Source organism: Zea mays, chromosome 5 (genome assembly GCF_902167145.1).
Source record: "Zea mays cultivar B73 chromosome 5, Zm-B73-REFERENCE-NAM-5.0, whole genome shotgun sequence".
In the NCBI taxonomy this organism is placed as follows: Eukaryota; Viridiplantae; Streptophyta; class Magnoliopsida; order Poales; family Poaceae; genus Zea; species Zea mays.
In genome coordinates, this window is record NC_050100.1 from 191,347,916 (window position 1) to 191,370,880 (window position 22,965).

The following is a 22,965-nucleotide window of genomic DNA, read 5'->3' on the forward strand; positions in this document are numbered from 1 at the left end:
AAATGCTAAGGAGATTTGGGACACGCTAAAAACCGTGCACGAAGGAGACGAGGTGACCAAAATCACCAAGCGGGAAACGATCGAGGGGGAGCTCGGTCGCTTCCGACTTCGCCAAGCGGAGGAGCCACAAGACATGTACAACCGGCTCAAAACCTTGGTGAACCAAGTGCGCAACCTCGGGAGCAAAAAATGGGATGACCACGAAATGGTTAAGGTTATTTTAAGATCACTTGTTTTCCTTAACCCTACTCAAGTTCAATTAATTTGTGGCAATCCTAGATACACTAATGACTCCCGAGGAAGTAATCGAGAATTTTGTGAGCTTTGAATTGATGATCAAAGGCTCAAAGAAGATCGACGAGCTTGACGGCCCCTCCACGTCCGAAGCTCAACCGGTCGCATTCAAGGCGACGGAGGAAAAGAAAGAAGAGTCTACATCAAGTAGACAACCAATCGACACCTCAAAGCTCGACAATGAGGAGATGGCGCTCGTCATCAAGAGCTTCCGCCAAATCCTCAAGCAAAGGAGGGGGAAAGATTACAAGCCCCGCTCCAAGAAAGTTTGCTACAAGTGTGGTAAGCCCAGTCACTTTATAGCAAAATGTCCTATTTCTAGTGACAGGGGCGACGACAAGAAGGGAAGAAGAAAGGAGAAGAAGTACTACAAGAAGAAGGGCGGCGATGCCCATGTTTACCGGGAACGGGACTCCGACGAGAGCTCCACCGACTCCTCCTCTTGCGAGGACGCCGCAAACATCGCCGTCACCAAGGGACTTCTCTTCCCCAACGTCGGCCACAAGTGCCTCATGGCAAAGGACGGCAAAAGGAAGAAGGTAAAATCAAGATCCTCCACCAAATATGAAACCTCTAGTGATGAGGATAATGCTAGTAATGAGGAGGATAACTTGCGTATTCTTTTTGCCAACCTAAACATGCAACAAAAAGAAAAATTAAATGAATTGATTAGTGCTATCCATGAGAAGGATGATCTCTTGGACACCCAAGAGGACTTCCTTATTAAAGAAAATAAGAAGCATGTTAAGGTTAAAAATGCTTACGCTCTAGAAGTAGAGAAATGTGAAAAACTTTCTAGTGAGCTAAGCTCTTGCCATGAGACCATTAACAACCTTAGAGATGAAAATGCAAATTTAATTGCTAAGGTTGATTCAAATGCTTGTGATGTTTCAATTCCCAATCTTAGAAATGATAATGATGATTTGCTTGCTAAGATTGAAGAATTAAACATGTCTCTTGCTAGCCTTAGGAATGAAAATGAGAAATTAATTGCTAAGGCTAAAGAATTAGATGTTTGCAATGCTTCTATTTCCGACCTTAGAAGTAAAAATGATATACTACATGCTAAGGTTGTAGAATTAAAATCTTGCAAACCCTCTACATCTACCGTTGAACATACTACTATTTGCACTAGATGTAGAGATGTTAACATTGATGCTATTCATGATCACATGGCTTTAATTAAACAACAAAATGATCATATAGCAAAATTAGATGCTAAAATTGTCGAGCATGACTTAGAAAACGAAAAATTTAAATTTGCTAGAAGCATGCTCTATAGAGGGAGACGCCCTGGCATTAAGGATGGCATTGGCTTCCAACAGGGAGGCAATGTCAAACTTAATGCCCCTCCTAAGAAATTGTCCAACTTTGTTAAGGGCAAGGCTCCCATGCCTCAGGATAACGAGGGTTACATTTTGTACCCTGTCGGTTATCCCGAGAGCAAAATTAGGAGAATTCATTCTAGGAAGTCTCACTCTGGCCCTAACCATGCTTTTATGTATAAGGGTGAGACATCTAGTTCTAGGCAACCAACCCGTGCTAAGTTGTCTAAGAAGAAAACTCCTAGTGCATCAAATGAACATAGCATTTCATTTAAAACTTTTGATGCATCTTATGTGTTAACTAACAAATCCGGCAAGGTAGTTGCCAAATATGTTGGGGGCAAGCACAAGGGGTCAAAGACTTGTGTTTGGGTACCCAAAGTTCTTGTGTCTAATGCCAAAGGACCCAAAACCATTTGGGTACCTAAAGTCAAGAACTAAACTTGTTTTGTAGGTTTATGCATCCGGGGGCTCAAGTTGGGTAATCGACAGCGGGTGCACAAACCACATGACAGGGGAGAAGAAGATGTTCTCCTCCTACGAGAAAAACCAAGATCCCCAACGAGCTATCACATTCGGGGATGGAAATCAAGGTTTGGTCAAAGGATTGGGTAAAATTGCTATATCTCCTGACCATTCTATTTCCAATGTTTTTCTTGTAGATTCATTAGATTACAATTTGCTTTCCGTTTCTCAATTATGCAAAATGGGCTACAATTGTCTTTTTACTGATGTAGGTATCACTGTCTTTAGAAGAAGTGATGATTCAATAGCATTTAAGGGTGTGTTAGAGGGTCAGCTATACTTAGTAAATTTTGATAGAGCTGAACTCGACACTTGCTTAATTGCTAAGACTAACATGGGCTAGCTCTAGCATCGCCGACTAGCACATGTTGGAATGAAGAATCTTCATAAGCTTCTAAAGGGAGAGCACATTTTAGGATTAACAAATGTTCATTTTGAGAAAGACAGGATTTGTAGCGCATGCCAAGCAGGAAAGCAAATTGGTGCTCATCATCCACACAAGAACATCATGACGACTGACAGGCCAATGGAGCTCCTACACATGGATCTATTCGGCCCGATAGCTTATATAAGCATCGGCGGGAGTAAGTACTATCTAGTTATTGTGGATGATTATTCTCGCTTCACTTGGGTATTCTTTTTGCAGGAAAAATCTCATACCCAAGATACTCTAAAGGGATTCTTGAGACGGGCTCAAAATTAGTTCGGCTTAAGGATCAAGAAAATAAGAAGCGATAATGGAACGGAGTTCAAGAACTCTCAAATTGAAGGCTTCCTTGAGGAGGAGGGCATCAAGCATGAGTTCTCTTCTCCCTACACCCCACAACAAAATGGTGTAGTGGATAGGAAGAATAGAACTCTTTTGGACATGGCAAGAACCATGCTTGATGAGTACAAGACTTCGGATCGGTTTTGGGCCGAGGCGGTCAACAATGCCTGCTACGCCATCAACCGGTTGTATCTATACCGAATCCTCAAGAAGACATCATATGAACTCCTAACCGATAAAAAGCCCAATATTTCATATTTTAGAGTCTTTGGTAGCAAATGCTTCATTCTTGTTAAAAGAGGTAGAAAATCTAAATTTGCTCCTAAGACTGTAGAAGGCTTTTTACTAGGATATGATTCAAACGCAAGGGCATATAGAGTCTTCAACAAGTCCTCTGGACAAGTTGAAGTTTCTTGTGACGTTGTGTTTGATGAGACTAACGGCTCTCAAGTGGAGCAAGTTGATCTTGATGAGATAGGTGATGAAGAGGCTCCGTGCATCGCACTAAGGAACATGTCCATTGGGGATGTGTGTCCTAAAGAATCCGAAGAGCCTCCAAATGCACAAGATCAACCATCCTCCTCCACGCAAGCATCTCCACCAACTCAAAATGAGGATGAGGCTCAAGTTGATGAAGGAGAAGATCAAAGAGATGAGCCACCTCAAGATGACGTCAATGATCAAGGGGGAGATGCAAATGATCAAGACAAGGAGGATGAAGAACCGAGGCCGCCACACCCAAGAGTCCACCAAGCAATCCAACGAGATCACCCCGTCGACACCATCCTCGGCGACATTCATAAGGGGGTAACCACTATATCTCGTGTTGCATATTTTTGTGAGCATTACTCTTTTGTTTCCTCTATTGAGCCACACAGGGTAGAGGAAGCACTTCAAGATTCGGATTGGGTGGTGGCGATGCAAGAGGAGCTCAACAATTTCACTAGGAATGAGGTATGGCATTTGGTTCCACGTCCTAATCAAAATGTTGTAGGAACCAAGTGGGTTTTCCGCAACAAGCAAGACGAGCATGGTGTGGTGACAAGGAACAAAGCCCAACTTGTGGCCAAGGGATATTCCCAAGTCGAAGGTTTGGATTTCGAAGAAACTTATGCACCCGTAGCTAGGCTTGAGTCAATTCGTATATTATTGGCCTATGTTACTTACCATGGCTTCAAGCTTTACCAAATGGACATGAAGAGTGCCTTCCTCAATGGACCAATCAAAGAAGAGGTCTATGTTGAGCAACCTCCCGGCTTTGAAGATAGTGAGTACCCTAACCATGTTTATAAACTCTCTAAGGCGCTTTATGGGCTCAAGCAAGCCCCAAGAGTATGGTATGAATGCCTTAGAGATTTCCTTATCACTAATGGATTCAAAGTCGGAAAGGCTGATCCTACACTTTTTACCAAAACACTTGAAAATGATTTGTTTGTATGCCAAATTTATGTTGATGATATTATATTTGGGTCTACTGACAAATCTACATGTGAAGAGTTTAGTAGGATCATGACACAAAAATTTGAGATGTCTATGATGGGGGAGTTGAAATACTTCTTAGGATTTCAAGTGAAGCAACTCAAAGAGGGCACCTTCATTAGCCAAATGAAGTATACTCAAGATATTTTAAGCAAGTTTGGGATGAAGGATGCCAAACCCATCAAGACACCCATGGGAACCAATGGGCATCTCGACCTCGACACGGAAGGTAAATCCGTCGATCAAAAGGTATACCGGTCGATGATAGGCTCTTTACTTTACTTATGTGCATCTCGACCGGATATTATGCTTTCTGTATGCATGTGTGCAAGATTCCAAGCCGGCCCTAAGGAAGCTCACCTTACGGCCGTAAAACGAATCTTGAGATATTTAGTTTATACTCCTAAGTTTGGGCTTTGGTATCCTAGGGGATCCACTTTTGATTTAATTGGTTATTCGAATGCCGATTGGGCAGGGTGTAAGATAAATAGAAAGAGCACATCGGGGACTTGCCAGTTCTTGGGAAGATCCTTGGTGTCTTGGGCTTCAAAGAAGCAAAATTCCGTAGCTCTTTCTACCGCTGAAGCCGAGTACATTGCCGCAGGCCATTGTTGCGCGCAACTACTTTGGATGAGGCAAACCCTTAGGGACTACGGTTACAAATTAACCAAAGTTCCTCTTCTATGTGATAATGAGAGTGCAATCCGCATGGCGGATAATCCCGTTGAGCATAGCCGCACTAAACACATAGCCATTCGGTATCACTTCTTAAGGGATCACCAACAAAAAGGAGATATCGAGATTGCATACATTAATACTAAAGATCAATTAGTCGATATCTTTACCAAGCCACTTGATGAAAAAAACTTTTAACAAACTTAGGCATGAGCTAAATATTCTTGATTCTAGGAATTTCTTTTGATGTCTTGCACATATAGCTCATAAGTATACCTTTGATCATATCTGTTTCATGTGCTATGACTAATGTGTTTTTAAGTGAATTTCAAACCAAGTCATAGGTGTATTGAAAGGGAATTGGAGTCTTCGGCGAAGGCAAAGGCTTCCACTCCACTCCATAACTCATCCTTCGTCGTCGCTCCGAGCAATTCTCCGTCTTTGGTATAATCTTCACTCATGTTTTATTTGCCAAAGGGGAGAAAGTAGTGTTACAAAGGGCTTATATTTCACTCAAAGTATCCGTTTTTGGCGATTCATGCCAAAGGGGGAGAAAGTATTAGCCCAAAGCAAAAGGACCGCACCACCACCTAATTTTAAAAACTAATGATTTTCAATTGGTAAATTTCAAATTGGTATCTTATTGTGTTCAAAAGGGGGAGAAAGCAGTATTTTCAAAATCGATATCTTGAAACCCTCTTGAACACTAAGAGGAGAATTTCATTGAGGGGGAGTTTGTTTAGTCAAAGGAAAAGCATTTGAAACAAGGGGAGAAAATTTCATATCTTGAAAATGCTCCGCAAAATCTTATTCATTTACCTTTGACTATTTGCAAAAGGACTTTGAAAAGGATTTACAAAAGAATTTGCAAAAACAAAACATGTGGTGCAAGCGTGGTCTAAAATGTTAAAAATAAAGAAACAATCCATGTGTATCTTATAAGTATTTATATTGGCTCAATTCCAAGTAACCTTTGCACTTACATTATGCAAACTAGTTCAATTATGCACTTCTATACTTGCTTTGGTTTGTGTTGGCATCAATCACCAAAAAGGGGGAGATTGAAAGGGAATTAGGCTTACACCTATTTCCTAATTGATTTTGGTGGTTGAATTGCCCAACACAAATAATTGGACTAACTAGTTTGCTCTAGTCTATAAGTTATACAGGTGCCAAAGGTTCACACTAAGCCAATAAAAAGACCAAGAAATGGGTTCAACAAATAGAGCAAGGGATAACCGAAGTGTGCCCTAGTCTGGCGCACCGGACTGTCCGGTGTGCCACCGGACAGTGTCCGGTGCACCAGGGGACTCCAAGCTGAACTCTTCACCTTCGGGAATTCTCAGAGGCGCTTCGCTATAATTCACCGGACTGTCTGGTGCACCACCGGACAGTGTCCGGTGCCCCAGAGGAGAGCGACTCTGAACTCGCCAGCTTCGGATTTCTGCTCCGCTATAATTCACTGGACATGTCCGGTGCACACCGGACTGTCCGGTGAGCCAGCGGAGCAAAGGCTACTTCGCGCGCAACGGTCGTCTGCAACGCATTAAATGCGCGCCAGCTCGCGCAGAGGACAGAGCACGCGCGGGTGGCACACCAGATAGTCTACAGGACATGTCTGGTGCACCATCGGACAGCCAGGCGGGCCCACAAGTCAGAGCTCCAACGGTCGGAACCCAACGGCCAGGTGACGTGGCTGGCGCACCGGACTGTCCGGTGCGCCATGCGACAGCAGCCTCCACCAAACGGCTAGTTTGGTGGTTGGGGCTATAAATACCCCCAACCACCCTACATTCAAGGCATCCAAGTTTTCCACCTTCGAACTACTTACAAGAGCTCTAGCATTCAATTCTAGACACACTCAAGTGATCAAATCCTCTCCCAATTCCACACAAAGCTTTAGTGATTAGTGAGAGAGATTTGCTTGTGTTCTTTCGAGCTCTTGCGCTTGGATTGCTTCTTTCTTTCATTCTTACTTGCGATCAACTCAATTGTAACCGAGGCAAGAGACACCAATTGTGTGGTGGTCCTTGCGGGGAAGTTTGTTCCCGTTTGATTGAGAAGAAGCTCACTCGGTCCGAGGGACCGTTTGAGAGAGGGAAAGGGTTGAAAGAGACCCGGTCTTTGTGACCACCCTAATGGGGAGTAGGTTTGCGAGAACCGAACCTCGGTAAAACAAATCTGTGTGTCTCACTCTTTATTCGCTTGTGATTTGTTTTGCACCCTCTCTCTCGGACTCGATTATATTTCTAACGCTAACCCGGCTTGTAGTTGTGATTAAGTTTGTAAATTTCAGATTCGCCCTATTCACCCCCCCTCTAGGCGACTTTCAGTTTGGCGTGTAGCTCACGGAGCTGCTCGAGGTCCACAATCTGACACCCTGCGGGGGTATGAACCTCACCTTATTCCCTTTGCTCTCCGGCATGTGGGGCTGGTGCCGGGGTGTTGGCCTCTCGAGGCATGACAAGTTGGTTTCCTTCACCGTGCTCCTCATGCCTGACATGGAAGCACTCTCGAGTCGAGTCATAACCCTCATCATCGGAGTTGTAGTCATCGGAACCGTCGGAGAGGTAGTTGTCACACATGGACAAGAAATGTCGCATGGTCCTGAGATCACGTAGCCCAGAGAAGTCTAGGCTAGGACCAAAATCATCCTCTGCCTCAGAGCCTACGTACACCGAGTTTGGAGAGGTTGCAAGCAGGTCTAATGCCGACCGCAGATGATGACCTGGGAGTTCCTCATACATACTAGTGTAGGTGATTGTCGTATAGGGTTAGCCTGGAGGATCGAAGCTAAATCAGAAGGGGATGGAATTGAATATCGATGGTTCCCCTAGTCTATTGGTGGAGTCGGCACCTAGGAGGGGGAGTCAGTGAAGCTAGCACCTCCCGACCCGCAGGAGGGGGAGCTGGTGAAGCTAGCACCTCTCGATCCGCGGGAAGGGGAGCCAGTACCTCCCGATCCGTGGGAGAGGGAGCCAGTGGAGTCGGTGTTGGAGCAACGTATGTTGATGTCGACGCCCCAGGCATGAAGCTAACGCACGATAGGTCCGTCGCAAGGGAGTCTACGTCGTCAGCCTACTTGGAAGCATCGGCTGGGCGTGGAGCGCTGCCCGTGGCGCGGTTGCGGTTGTTCCATCTCTGTCTTCTACGGCGAGAAGGACGACGACAGAGGTCTGTATGTCCCTCCTCCGGCCAGGTGAGCAGGTGTGGTCGTGCTCCCCTGGCTGGGAGAAATGGTAGTCAGCGTCAGATGGGTGTCTAGGCGCGAGGAGCACCATGTCAAAGCCGAAGCTAAGGGACATGAGCTTGAGACTCTCAGACCAAATCATCGTGCTGAGCTGCAAAGGGTGCTCAGGATTGGCCATCTGGAGTCTTGGTGGGAACGTGGTGTCAACACGCAGCGAGCCCCTACCTGACGCGCCAACTGTCGGTGTTTTGATCAGAGGGTGCAAACCAACACGTTAATGTGTGTTGTGTGTTCCCGTCTAGATGGGTGATGCAAGAAGACACAAGATTTATCATGGTTCGAGCAACAGAAGGCCCTACTTCTAGCAGAGTGGGATGAGACTTGTATCATCTTGCACCTAAGTGCTTGTAGTAGGGGTACAAGATGGTCGAGAGAGGGAGTGAATCCTAAGTCTCTATGGATGATTGAGGCAAGTGCCAATATTGGTCGTGGAGGGCAATCGGTGAAGTGTGTTGTCCTCCTTTTTCCTAGAAGCCCTGGACTCCTCCTTTTATAGCCTCAAGAAGGGATCCCAAGAGCACAAAGGTTTATCGTAATGTGGAGAGGAGGCAGCCCAAGCCCCTGCAGCAGTATGGCCATCGGAATGGCTTCTGTCCTTGCTGTTGTCATTGATCAAGAGAAGGATGTCCAACCCCTGTATCCCGTATCTTGACCAATAAGGGCTTGTTCGGTTAGCTCTCAATCCATGTGGATTGAGTGGGATTGGATGGGTTTGAATCCCAAACAAGTCAAACCTCTTCTCATTTTTTTCCAATTCCATTCAATCCATGTGTTTTGGGAATAACCGAACAAGCCCTAAGAGAGCCGAGGCCCGGATCGGGGGCTCGGATGCGTACCCGAGCCCATTTTGTGGATGTGTCATTCGAATCGTAGTTGTTGAAATAATGATAAGTATGGTGAAAAGCGCATGATAATTCCTCCCATATGGCGTAAAGTAGACTTGACACCAGCCCTGTAGTTTCTATAGCCATCTCGTTGTCAGCTGTCTTTATGGAATGGTTGGTGGCGTCGTGCGTCCTTTTGTCGATGTTATTTAGGCCGAGGCCATGCTCAGGCGAGGTAGAGATTTCTCCAGAGGCCATCGTCGGGCCTGCGCCTGGACACACAAACGTGTAGGGAGTGGTCAGCACAGTAGCCGGAGTTGTCTTCTGCGCGATTCGCGTGGAGTTGGTGGTATGCCCTACTGCTAGGGCAGTTGGCCGAGACCAAACTCGGGCGAGGCGGAATTTCCTCCCGAGTCGGAAGCCATCTTCAGGCTAGGTGGAGTTCTCTCCCGAGGGTGAGGCTGTGCTTTAGACATTTGCACGTCCCATTCAGAGTTGCTTGGGAACAGCGACCAGAGTGGGGGAGCAGCGTCCGATTTTCGTGGGCGTGCGTCATCTTAATCGGTGAAAGTAGATGGGACCGTTGTCCCATCGTCCTCTATTGACTGTGGTGTCACATGGAGCAGATATTTGTATCATCGCATTTAATGCGCATGTCTTCATGGTCCCCGAGAACTTTGGTCGATACCGGGCTCGAGGCTATCCTTCGTTCGAGATGAGCTTAGGTGAGACAGAAATTGATTTCTGTAAAGTGGGGCCCTCGGCCGAGTCAAGGATTTCACACAGGCACAACCTTCACACGAGGATGGGCTCGGGCGAGACGTAGTTTTGAGCGACCGTTGAGCGGGGGTCCGGGCGAATCGTGATTCAACCCTTAGTGGCCTCAAGGAGCGCGTTTTTTTGTTTGATTTCTTAATACTCAGGTGTTAGGTATGCTTAGGGGCACAATCCGAGTACCCTAATTATGGTACCCGACACCTTGCTACTAGAGGCCACCCTCGATTTATCTCTATTTGGGCCCGATTAATTGGCTAGCAGGGGAGGTTAGTTAGCAAAATCGTCCGATTTATCTCCCTTTTTATTTTTTGAAACTTGTTTGATTTTTATTTTAAAATATGTTAAGTGTTTTCAAATTTGGTTTATGTGGAAAGTCTTAAAATACTCCATAGTATTTATAAAAAAACTGGCATCATTTTTTCAAAATTTACAAAATATTCTAAATTCAAATGGGTAAATCGGTGATACGGCCTTACGGGCCGCCATCGATTACTGATTTACCGGCCAATTAGCCGGATCAATCGAACGGTTTCATGAACCCTGCTAGGCCCTGCCTCTACGTATGTTGTGTCGTGCCATGTGCGCTCGCCATGCTATTGTGAAGTGTCCAAATGCTGAGGTTGAGGCCAAGTTCGCACTTGCATTCACCCTCTGCTTGCTCTCCTTCAATGCTCAAGCCTTTCATGATTGGCCTATCTCGTCATGTCTTGCCGTAGAGCATCTCCAACAATACCTCAAATTAGTGTCTTAAATTAAAATATGAGGCTTTACACAGTGAAAAATATTCCAACAGTACCTCGTTTTATAAAATTTGGTCAAAAAATTATAGGGCATTGTCTGAAGTGCCTCAAATATACTACACCGTAGTGGGCTGTCCTATAATCTAGATTTAAGGCTTTACTGTTGGAGCGGGATGTTTTGTTTGTGCCCTAAATTCTACAAAATATACTCATTATTAAATTATAGGGCAATTTTATAGGTCACATTGTTGGAGATGCTCTTAGATCTCCATTCTACAAACAATACAATATACAATGCAAAACAATACTTTGTCCGGCTATTTACACGGCTTGCAAGAGATGGCCTAACCATTAGACCATTACCTATAACAGGCCATGAGAAACACCTAACCCTAACTCGACACGAAGACACATACATACAGTGTAACACTAGAATAGTACCACCTCGCTAGCTGAAGAATGATGAGGAACCGAGCCAGCTCTAAAAAAGAGTCAGATTTTCTTTTTAACGCGTATCTTTCTCAGACTTTTGAGGCCTTTTGGATAATATAAAGTGTGGTATCTACAAATTAATATACGGTATGTGGGAAATATGTCCACTTTAATTTTATTTTTATTTTTTGTGATAGGATCCAATTTAATTTTAATTTTTTATGGGGAGGGTCCATCACACTAGCTTAACACAGTTCCCTCGTATATCGTACAACTATTGCACTATAGCATCAAATGTGATTGATGTACATCGCAATGCGCAGATATTATAATAGCGTTTCTATAAAACACCCTTAGTCATAATAATTATGTTATCTTTAACTATCAAAATCAAATTAAGGTGTAGATGCTTTCATCATGCTCCTTTTGAGTAAACAACTACGGATACTACCTCTAGTAAGGCTATGGTCACCATATTATGCATACGACCATGTAAAAATATTATTTTATGAACTGCACTATTTATAGAGTGAGGTTTAAAATGGAAGATGAGTAAATTACTGGAGACTAAGGTTGTGTCCAGTGGTGGCCGAATGCGAAAGCGCATGCGCCATGGCGCTCATTTGCGCAACAAAAAACGCCCATTTATACTGTCTCGAGCATGAGAGTGCGCACCCTCTCCTGCAGAGAAGAGAACGTGTGGCCACACGAACGACCACACATTTTACGCGACAATTTGCTGGAAGTATACATAATGGGATGTGGTTGCACAAAATGCGCATATGCGAACTGATTCGTAAGCTGTTGGACATAACCTAAGGTACATCTTTCATGCATGAACCGACGACGGCAGAACCCAGCGACAACGGCGGCCTGAAAATGAGTCATAGTCTATCTCCAGCCTCCCTATCACACCTCATATCACATTCCCTATTTCAAACATCACTTTGTAAATAATAATTATACAATGCAAAACAATGTTTTGCACAACCATAATATGCCTGCTCCTAAGCACGACAATCAACACGGCCTTAGAGCAAGCACGGCTCAGAAACAGACAAGTGATGACGGTTCAGTTAAGGGCCTTAGCTCTCCAGCAGACTCTCTATTCCACTCCCTATCTTATCTCTATTTTAAATTCTACTCTGCAAACAGTGATACGGTGCAAAATAGTACTTTGCACGACCGTTTACACGCCAGAGATGGTCTTACCACGAGATGGCCTTACCAGTTCTGGGGAGGGTAACATTTAAACATTCCAAATCTTGATGCCCTCACAAGTCTGGATCTAGAACAAAGTTAAAATCTTCTTGCAGTTACAGTTGTAATGTGCTCATTGGGTTTGCGAAGTAGCGCTTTACACATTTTGATGGCTCTTTACTAGAGTGTTGCTTGAACATACCCTGCAGTGTGGTCGGAGCCATTGGCACAGGTTCTTCAAAAACCCGAACATGAAGGTTCCCATCGAGCGTTAGCTTTTCTAGCAGGGTCCTGCAAGTCTGTCAAAAGATAATGCATCACTAATTGAGCAGTAACCTACGGATTCAATCTCTCAGGATCCATACAGAAAATGGGCCAGATACCTGAGGATTCAATACATCCATCCGACGGATAACATCTTCCTATAACACAATAAGAGTAAAGCATGCGATTAGAACATCGGTTTCCTTTTTTTAGAAAAAAGTTAACTAATGAAAAAAATCAACTAAAATAGGAGTAGAAACTTAATATCTGAGAATAAGCCATTTTCCAGCCAAAAGGATTGCCTGATCAAGACAAATGAGCCATAGTACACATTTTAAATGTATCACTAGAATTTTTAATAAGATTGGAGACAACATTTTGAAGACGAGCTAAATAATTTCAAAAACATCAAACAGCAAATATGTTTGTATCTACTGAGGTCAACATATAAAAAACTAAAATATGGAGCATACATGTATGAGCATGTATAGCTTATGTCTACAATCGCCATTCACAGATATTTGTCAACTTTGAAAAATGTTACCTAGGCAACCATTATTTTTATCAGGTGCAGCCAAAAATGTTCTTGACAACTAATTCTTGTCTTCTATTTAACACTCCAATCGCAGAAGTGACTCTTTCAAGAGCATGTAATATACCAGTTCAAGTTTAACTTGTGGCACCTTCATATGTATTAAGATGTCATGATTTTAGTTGGACGTATGTAAACATTGAGTTTCCAACAGAAATCAATGGTCAAAGTTGTGGTGTTTTTAAACCATGTCCATGTGCGAAAGGGTTTCTAGCCAAGTGGTTAAATGTTTCCGAGTAGCACCTCTAGGTCCTAGGTTTGATCCCCCTCGGGGGCGATTTTTTTTTTCTCGAACACGCAGGAGAACTGCGCATCATTATATTGAAAGAGAGAAAGGTCCGAAATGGACCAAAGTACAAAGCCATAACAGGCAAAAAAATAAATAGAAAAATAAAATAGTGCAGCCTCATGCACTAGGAAAAGCCCTAGCCCCCCTAGCAAATGCAGCCAGCAGCCCAAGACTCTCGAGCTGCTTCGCACCAGCCATACACCAGCACTCCACCTCATCCAAGAAAAGCCTCTGAATGGTGCTTAATGACGGGTTGACACCATCAAATACCGCCCTATTGCGATGCAGCCATAAACACCAGGCCCCCAGGATAATGAGGCTATGGAAACCTTTTCTGATATGTTTGGGGACCCTCCTATGCACCTTGCCCCACCAATCCACAAAAGAGCCCGCCTCCCTAGTAGGCGTAAGATGTCCCATCCTCAAAGCTGAAAATATAACATGCCAAAATTGTCTAGCGAAACTGCAAGAGCACAAGAGGTGCAAGATAGTTTCCTGCTCTTGATCACATAGCGGACAGACCATCGGGTGAGGTAATCCTTTCCTCTGAAGTCTATCCGCAGTCCAACATTTATTCCTTATCGCCAGCCAAACAAAAAATTTGCATTTGGGGGGCGCCCACGACTTCCACACCCATTTCCATGGCTGGAAAGTAATAGCTCCCATAAACAACGCTGAATAACAAGATTTGGAAGAGAAAACACCAGAGCCCGAGTGCACCCACACATGTCTGTCCTCCTCCTGATTAAAAATTTCTGGCTTGGTTAAAAATATTCCCTCGCTGTGCCCCGCCTACTCCCGGGTTATGTCCTGCGCGCCACCCTCCGGTTGGGCCATTGCAGAGTGAGCGGTGACGACCTGCTAGTGATGGGGGCAAGGCTTCGAGGATTTTCTCAGACGGGTTATGTCCTGCACGCCACCCTCCGGTGGGTTGTGTGCGCCTTGAGTGCCGGCCATAGGCATTATACCGGGAGGGCGGTCTTTCCCTCCTGGTCGAGTTTTTTTAAACCATGTCCATGTCCCAAAAAAATCACCTTTTCTCTAAGGACCATGTTTCGATCTCTTCTTAGCCATCAATGGGTTGTGTGCGTCTTGAGTGCCAGCCACAAGCATTATACCGGGAGGGCCGTCTTTCCCTCCCGGCCGAGTTTTTTTAAACCATGTCCAAAAATCACCTTTTCTCTAAAGACCATGTTTCGGTCTCATCTTAGTCATCAGTGGGTTGTGTGCGCCTTCAGTGCCGGCCACAGGCATTATACCGGGAGGGCGGTCTCTCCCCCCCCCCCCCCCGGTCGAGTTTTTTTAAAACCATGTCCATGTCCAAAAAAATCACCTTTTCTCTAAGTAGAGGGGATATTTTTGTGAAGAGATAAGCGAACAGAACTAAATAACTAGCCATGGGCAAAGTAAAGGGTGGTTTGTGCTGCAGGTGCCAAGTATTCTGAACAAATAAAGTGGTAAAAGATTCGAAGCATTTGCAAACCGAAAGTACCAAATAACAAGTACTATACTAGAAAAAAAAATGGGGCTCCCTATACATGGGTACTCCATCTCTGACCTAGTATATTAGTTCTCTAATTGGTTTCCGAGATATAACTATATGAGTAATGTACTCCAATCATATTGTCATAAGTCATAACTAAAGTGAATCTTCAGTATTCCAAACATTCTAACATCACAGAAGTAAACTTTGAATAATTCAGAATGAGGAAGTAACATGTCTGGAACTTGATTTTGAGATCCTAAATCTTTAACAGCTGGATTTGAATGCAATTAGATGTGAACGCTACATATATACTCCTAGAATAGTATACAACTTTCCTGCTGTCTAAGCTAGACTTTACATACCTGAATTCTTTCTCAAAAATAAATTTATTTTTCCTAAGGGATAGTGTGGCGATGCCGTAAAATGAAATAGAGAACTTATTGTGGTATTGCACTCAACGAACAAGCATAATATTAGTTTTCTATTTAGAAAGAGCAGGCACAAACAATAAAAGCAAATATACCTCCGATAATCCTGGATAGTGCATGACATAACCAATAACTCGGCGACTTAAACCTTCATAGAGAGTGCTATTAGTACTACCATCACCATTTATCCATGGTAATATAGGCTGATAACAATGCCTTTCACAATTATGATAGAAACTACTCTCCTTATTGTTCTCTCCTGGAGTAGATAACCTTTCCGCATCCCCAGGATCTTTGCTGTGCATGTAAGGTGGGCTCAACTTGCTTTGAACATTAATTACTGTCACTGTGTGCCCATCACCAAGCATTTTTATTGGACCAGGAAAATTAATAGGCTTGGTATGCTTCTCTTTCAGTAGATTTTTTGTGTTTTCATTATCAACAAATTGAGAAGTTGGAGGATCTGTACAGCAGCAACTATCACATTCTGCAAGTGTAGCTATATGATACTTTGACGAATGTAATGAGTCCACAATCTGAACGCCATCATATGCATTGACCTATGGAGCAATTGAATGAATCCCACCCATTAGCTAATAGAGAAGGGCAAGCAAACCAAATAAAAATTCAACAAGAAAGCAGCACAGCTTATAATAAATAAGTAACAAAAAAACAACAGTAACATTTAATCCACACCTACAACACTAGTATACTCTGGATGCTACAGAATTACCTTAACAGCCAGCTGAAATCTTTTGAGAGTGTCAACAATTATTAAGACCTGCTGCATGGCTGCACAGATTTGTAAGAACAAAAATTGTAATGCTGGCTGTTATTAAGTAAAAAAAACTATGGAAAACATTGGTCATAAGCATATTAAGGGAGTGTTTGAATGCACTAGAGCTAATAGTTAGTGGCTAAACTTAGCTGGAGACATTCAAACACCCTAGCTAATAGTTTAATTATTAGCTATTTTTAGTAAATTAGTTAATAGTTAGCTAGTTATTTGTTAGCTAGCTAATTTCACTAGCATTTTTTAGCCAACTAACTATTAGCTCTAGTGCATTCAAACACCCCCTAAGTACCTTACCTAACGGATGCAGTGCCTGCGAAAGTTCTCTCAAGGTAACTCCTTGCCCACCAGCTTGATGAATAACACGAAATGCATTCCTGAACAGTTCAGGAGACAATGTGAACAATTCATTTTGGTGCTCAGATACTGGTGATAACTCATAATTTGTCATGGCATCCCAAGGCCATCCACTGTATGAGTTCTCCAACTGAGATTCAGACAATAAATGCCTATATGAACTTAAGCAATTTGAAAACAATGGCATGATGTGCCTTTCTGCATGCAAATCAACATTCTTTTTGCTCATTGCCCAGCTTGAAGTAAAAATAGAGGATTCTTTACCATGAAACTCTTGCAAGAAATTGCTTGTTTGAATTCTATGAAGATTTAGACCTATTTGGATAGCAGGAAATCCTTTCTCCCGGCGGTAGCAAAAGTCACTTTCTATCTTTGGCAAAGGCTTCGGTTTCTTAGCCTTGCTGCTTTTCAGTTTCACTGTATCAGCCTTGCGCTTATGACTGTTGTCAGCCAAACCGCTGGTATCTACGACCAAAGGACCAGAGCTGTTAGGCTCATCAGCCTCACCAACTCCTTCACTAGGCAAGAAAGGTGAAATGAGAAGGTTTCCTGACAAAACCAGAGAGAATAGATGAACAATTTCTCCACATTGTATATCTGGATACAAATAAACTCCACTGTCTGTAGTATTCTTTTGCTGAGCTATAAGCCAATTAGAAAATATAGAAGCCTTTTTCCCTGAACCAAATGGAAAAGGTGAACAACAAGCATTGGTTAAGAATTGTGAAGAAAGGGTGTACGGCTTCCCACCACTCCCAGTAACCTGCAAAATGGCAAAAACAGGGGCTTTTAAGTCACAAGTCACACATAAGTAAAAAGTCAAATGTTTCATATCCCTCACGACATCACTTCAAGTATCACGGCCTAAATCAACTATAAGTCCAACTAGGTTTGGCCTAAATCAAACTTTCTGACTGACCAGCAATATCTGTAAAACAGTATTATCTCATATGAAAAGAGTTACATATCATATAAATAGTTTTCATTATGAATTTAATAATGCCAATATTATGCTTGTTAAGGCATTATTGTCAAGGATATTACGGGGCGTTTGGATCCATTCATTTTGGATGAATTGAAATTTACTTAATAAAGTAACCTAATTGGTTTGGATTTTGACATTTCACCACTTTCTAAAGTTCAGATATAAGCCTATCTCAAATTCATAGGTTGGAGGATGGGAAATGATTTTATATATCAGTAAAATATGTTTCTATTTTCTACTCTGCAACTTATATGACGCTCTTCGGCTCACCCTCTATAGTAAATATAGCACATAAATATCTCCGACATCTTGCTAATAATAGTATACAAATATGTTTTGCATAAAACCGCAGTGCCTAAATTACTATTACTAGAATGAGTTAGAAGTGATGAAACTCTAACCCTAATCAGGGTTGGGAGTGCATATATATAAGCCAAGAGTTGGACCAAGCCCATTACATAGAGGGGTATACAGGTAAATACACAACGATTGACCCAAAACCCAAACAGTATTCCAACACCCCACGCAGTTTGAACTCTATCTTGTACACATGTTGAGACTGGATCGAAACTCGACGAAAACCCTCGACGGCAGCCCGTTGGTGAAGATATCAGCGAACTGCAGCGTGGTCGAGATGCTCAGAACCCGAACGTCATCGGCGGCGACACGCTCGCGAATGAAGTCCAGGTCGATCTCCACATGCTTCGTGCGCTGATGATGCATGGGATTGGTGGAGACATAGACTGCGCTGACGTTGTCGCAGTAGACAAGGGTGGCACGTTGAAGTGAGCTGTGGAGCTCCTGGAGAAGCTGGCACTGGCCAGGAGGCCTCGGCCACGTTGTTGGCCACAGCGCGGTACTCGGCCTCCGCACTGGAGCAGGAGACGACGGGCTGCCACTTGGCGGTCCAAGAGACGAGGTTAGCGCCCAAGAACACGACATAACCGGAAGTGTACCAGCGCGTGTCGGGACATACAACCCAGTCAGCGTCGGTGTAGACCATGAGCTCCGATGTCGGGAGGGTCGGAGTAGAAGGCCGTAGTCGAGGGAGTCGTGGAGGTGGCACAGGATCCGCTTCAGAGCGGTGAGATGGGACTCCCGCGAGGTGTGCATATGCAGGCACACCTGTTGTACTGGAGGGCGCCGGTCAGGCTCCGGTAGGACGTCGCGTCGACGACCGGGGGCCCATCATCCTCAGAGAGCTTCGCTTGAGTGTCGACAGGTGTGGAGCAGGGCTTGTAGTCGGACATGCCAGCCCGCTCCAGGATGTCAATGGCGTACTGGCGCTAGTGGAGGAAGAGACCCTGAGTCCGGCGCCGATGTGATGCCATGGCTTAAGTGAAGGGGCCCCAGATCCTTCATCGCGAACTCCTACTGAAGGGCGACGATCATGTGTTGTAGGAGGTCGGCGAATGCCGTGAGCACAATGTCGTCGACATAGAGCAGGAGGTAGATGGTGTCGTCGTCGCGCCGGTAGATGAACAGGGACGTGTCCGACTTGGCCTCGACGAAGTCGATGGAGGCCAAGTAAGAGACGAAGCGACTATAACAGGCACACGGCGCCTGCTTGAGGCCATACAGGGAGCGGTTCAACCAGCAAACCAGATCCGGACGAGCGGCGTCGACGAAGTCGGTGGGCTGGCTACAGTAGACACTCTCCGTCAGAGTGCCGTGGAGCAAGGCAATCTTGACGTCGAGCTGATGGATCGCCCAGTCCCGAGAGAGGGCGAGGACGGCTCGAACGGTGGCGAACTTGACAACGAGGCTGAAGATCTCGTCGTAGTCCACTCCGGGGCGCTAGGTGAAGCCCCGAAGGACCCAACGAGCCTTACAACGGTTGAGGGAGCCGTCCGAGGTCAGCTTGTGGCGAAAGAGCCACTTGTCGGTGACCACGTTGGTGCCTGGTGAACGAGGCACCTGGTCCCAGATGTGGTTGGTCAGCAGGGCCCCGTACTCCTCTATAGCGCAACGCCTGTGGGGGTCGGCGCGAACGGAGTGGACCGGGGAGGCATCCGGAGGAGTGGCAGCCGCCAGGATCAGCCGATCGACGGGGTGGAGAACGCCGGTTGCGCGACGAGTCGCCATCGGGTGGACGTGCCCGGGGTCACGGTGGATGGCAACCGGGTGGTACACAGGAGGCTCGATGCGGGCCAGCGGGGCGTCGGGAGTGGCCCGCTCGCGGCGGTGGTAGACGAGGGCGGGGTCGGCGAAGCGAGCCACGCTCGTCAACGGGGTCAGCTCAGCAAGAGCCGAGGGAGTGGTCCGCTCGTGACAGTGGTAGCCGAGGGCGGGGGCGGCGAAGCTGACCAAGCTCGTCAATTGGACCGTGCATGGCACGGGAGGGGTCGACGGAGCTGCATGCGGCACAGGCGTGGTTGACAGAGCCGCGCGTGGCGCGGGCGACGGGGCCGCGCGGGGCTCAGTCAGAGTCAACGGGGCCACGCATGGCGCGAGCGAATGCGTCGAGGCTGCGCGTGGCACGAGTAGAGGCACGAGCGGAGGCGTCGGAACGTTAGTAACCAGGTTCCCGGATCGATGGGATCGAGGAACGGGAACATGGTACGCAGTACGCTACAAAAACTAGGATTTAACACTACTGGAACAAGATTGTTCCCACGTTCCCGGAATGGAACGAATGTTCCCGGAACGAGGAACGTGGCCAAGTTTCCAGTTCCCGGTTACTAAGGTCGGAACTGCGTGTGGTGCGAGCAACGGCGAAAGGCGGGGCGGCTAGGGTGGAGGAGGAACCAGATCGAACTCAAGGAGAGGGTCGAGATTGGTGGGTGGGGAGAAGACAGCAAGGGGAAACACATCTTCGTCGAAAACAACGTGACGAGAAATGACTGCGGTGGGAGACGTGGTCAAGACAACGATACCCCTTGTGATCAAGGGAGTAACCGAGGAAGAGCGAGTGGAGTAGGGAGATAGCTTATGAGGAGCGGTGGCGAAAGTGTTGGGATAGCAGGCACAACCGAACACTCGAAGGTGGTCGTAGGAGAGGGTTGTGCCATACAGAGTGAAGCGGGGAGTGGGATGGCTCACCGCCTTCGAGGGGAGGCGGATGAGGAGATGTGTGGCGGTGTTTAGGCCTCTGCCTAGTAGCTGGCAGAGAGAGACGCCTAAAAGAGAAGGCAGCGGGTCATGTTGGTTGTGGTCCAAATGATGCGTTCAGCCCGGTCGTTCTGGGGAGAGGTGTAGGGGCATGAGAGACGCAACTGGACACATGGGTGGGGAAGAAAGAACGAGAGGCGTTGTTGTCGAACTCGTGGCCATTATCACATTAGAGGGCGGACAGGGCGACGGAACTGGGTGGAGACCCAGGCGAAGAAGTGGGTTGAGGGTGGCGAACATGTCGGACTTCAGCCGAAGAGGGAAAGTCCATAGAAAATGAGAGAAGTCGTCCAGAATGACCAGGTAGTATTTGTAGCCAAAGAGGCTAAGGGCAGGAGAAGTCCAAATATCACAATGAACAAGATCAAAGACCTGAGCAGCCCTGGACGTGGAGGTGGAAAAAGGAAGGCGAGAGTGACGGTCGAGCTGACAAGCATGACAGAGGTGCTCAGAGGAGCCCCGACTACATGAGATATCTGAGCGGTTGGAGAGCTAGGACATCACGTCAGGTCCAGGGTGCCCGAGACGACGATGCCAAACAGTGGAGGTGGTGGTAGTAGCGAGGGCATGAGGGGAGGATACACTGGTGGGGGAAGTGGATGGCAAGTGAATAGAGTAGAGGGGGTCGGAGCTGTCATAGCGAGCGAGCACAGCACGAGTGGGAAGGTGGCGTATGGTGAGCCCCCAGGGATCGAACTCTATAGAACGGTGGTTGTCACTTGTGAAGCGACGAACCGAGAGAAGAGGATGAGTAATGGGGAGCTACAAGAACGTTGTTAAGGTAGAAGGGTCCCGGGAGAACCGGTGCACCTACTAAGGTGACCGAGAGGGTGAAACCATTCCCCACCACGATAGAGGAAGGATGTGACGGGTGTGGAGGAAGGTAGTGGGATAACGAGCTGGTGGTAGGAGTGGTGTGGAAGGAGGCTCCGGAGTCGACCACCGAATCGGTGGGAGAGGGAGAGGTGGTGAAGGCACGTGGTGCGAGGAGAGAGTCAGGGGAGGTGCTCCGACATAGCCACTAGGAGGGGAGGGAGACAATGGGGTCTCGATCACTAGGGAGGCAAACACAACACGGGGGAAGGCAAGCGGTCCAGGCATGTGGCATCCCGCCTGAAGGTGGAGCTCGACGCAATCACGGAGAACAGGGTTCATGCCCAATCGAAGGCCACGAAAATGCCCCGGACAAGCTGGTCGTCGTGTAGGAGGATTCGCATAGCGTTCCCAACGGAACTTGGCAGAGCTAGGAAGGTGGTGGCGCCGGCGGTCAGGGCAAAGGCAGGGTCGGGGACGTCAGGAGCCATGGGATGTGTAGGGCCACCGGTGATCGGCGTAGGCGGCGCTTCGGTGAGGGAGTGGGCCATGGGCGGGGCACCGGCAGTGGGGACGTAGGTGGAGAAGGTGGCCACAGCCGCAGTCAGAGCGTCGTCAGAGAGGGCAGCAACAGTGCTGGAAGCGGAGGCCTCCGGCAAGGGGGCCGCCGAGGGGAAGTAGGCCAGCACGGGCGAGGCCACGACCATGGCTTGCGGCGATGGTCGGAAGGGGAGGCCGGCGCGGCACTGTGATGGAGCCAGCGGGCGAGCCGCACACGGGCAGTGCAGCAGCGGAGGAGGCACCTGCGCAGAGCCGAGGAAGATGTCGGCCTACTAAAGTGCACTGGCGCGAACTGCAGCGGCGACGAGGTCCGAGGCGGTGGGGTTCGTGCCGAGCAGAGGAGGTGGGTCTGTGGGGCGACGTGAAGAAGATGGTGCGCGATGCCTAATAGGAACGACGATCGTCGAGCTAGACGGCTAGATCTCGGCGAGAGTAGGGGGCCAAGCCGACGGAGGTCAGGGAGCCGTCGGCTACGGAGGGAGGGCGCGGTCTGCTGGGAAATGAGGGCGCGCGACGGCCCTCTGGCGGAGGCGCGTAGGCTGGGTGGTCACTGGGGAGGGTCACGGCTGGTGTTGAGTGGTGCCGGTAGCGGGATCTTGGCTGCGGCAGGTCTCCCTGAACAAAGAGGAAGCGCAGAGGATGCGAACGACGGCCGACCGGTGACTGGGGATGCGGCGCGGGAGGAGGCGAGTCCCGACAACGGCGGCCGACAGTGGAGGCACGGCCGCGAGCCCGCGCGCAGGAGAGTCCCGGCGGCGGCCATCTGCGGAGGTGTGGTCGCGAGCCCGCACGCGACGTGGCCGAGGGAGGCGCGGATGCTGGAGCCGGTCGGACCTGCGAAGGACACGGTGGCTGCTGAGGAGATGGAGAGGAGGGGCGGTGGCCTAGAGGGGTGGAGGTGGTCGTGGCCAGGGGCAGGGAGAGGCTGGCGGCGGCTGGAGGTGGGAGGAAGGAAGAGAGAAATCTGAAAACCTAGTTGTGGTACCAAGTTAGAAG

General features: G+C 47.2%; 1 protein-coding gene across 1 annotated transcript in view; it reads right to left on the reverse strand.

Moving 5' to 3' along the window:
* Positions 1 to 12,381: 12,381 nt before the first annotated feature.
* LOC100279143 (uncharacterized) overlaps positions 12,382 to 22,965 on the reverse strand; it is a 32,745-nt gene continuing 22,161 nt past the window's right edge. The window contains exons 14-18 of the mRNA NM_001368625.2: positions 16,440 to 17,262; positions 16,083 to 16,141; positions 15,445 to 15,909; positions 12,674 to 12,712; positions 12,382 to 12,589 (exon numbers count right to left, since the gene is read on the reverse strand). Coding sequence (NP_001355554.2) covers positions 12,407 to 12,589; positions 12,674 to 12,712; positions 15,445 to 15,909; positions 16,083 to 16,141; positions 16,440 to 17,262 — 1,569 coding nt within the window. The 3' untranslated portion in view covers positions 12,382 to 12,406. The remainder of the gene's footprint in view (positions 12,590 to 12,673; positions 12,713 to 15,444; positions 15,910 to 16,082; positions 16,142 to 16,439; positions 17,263 to 22,965) is intronic.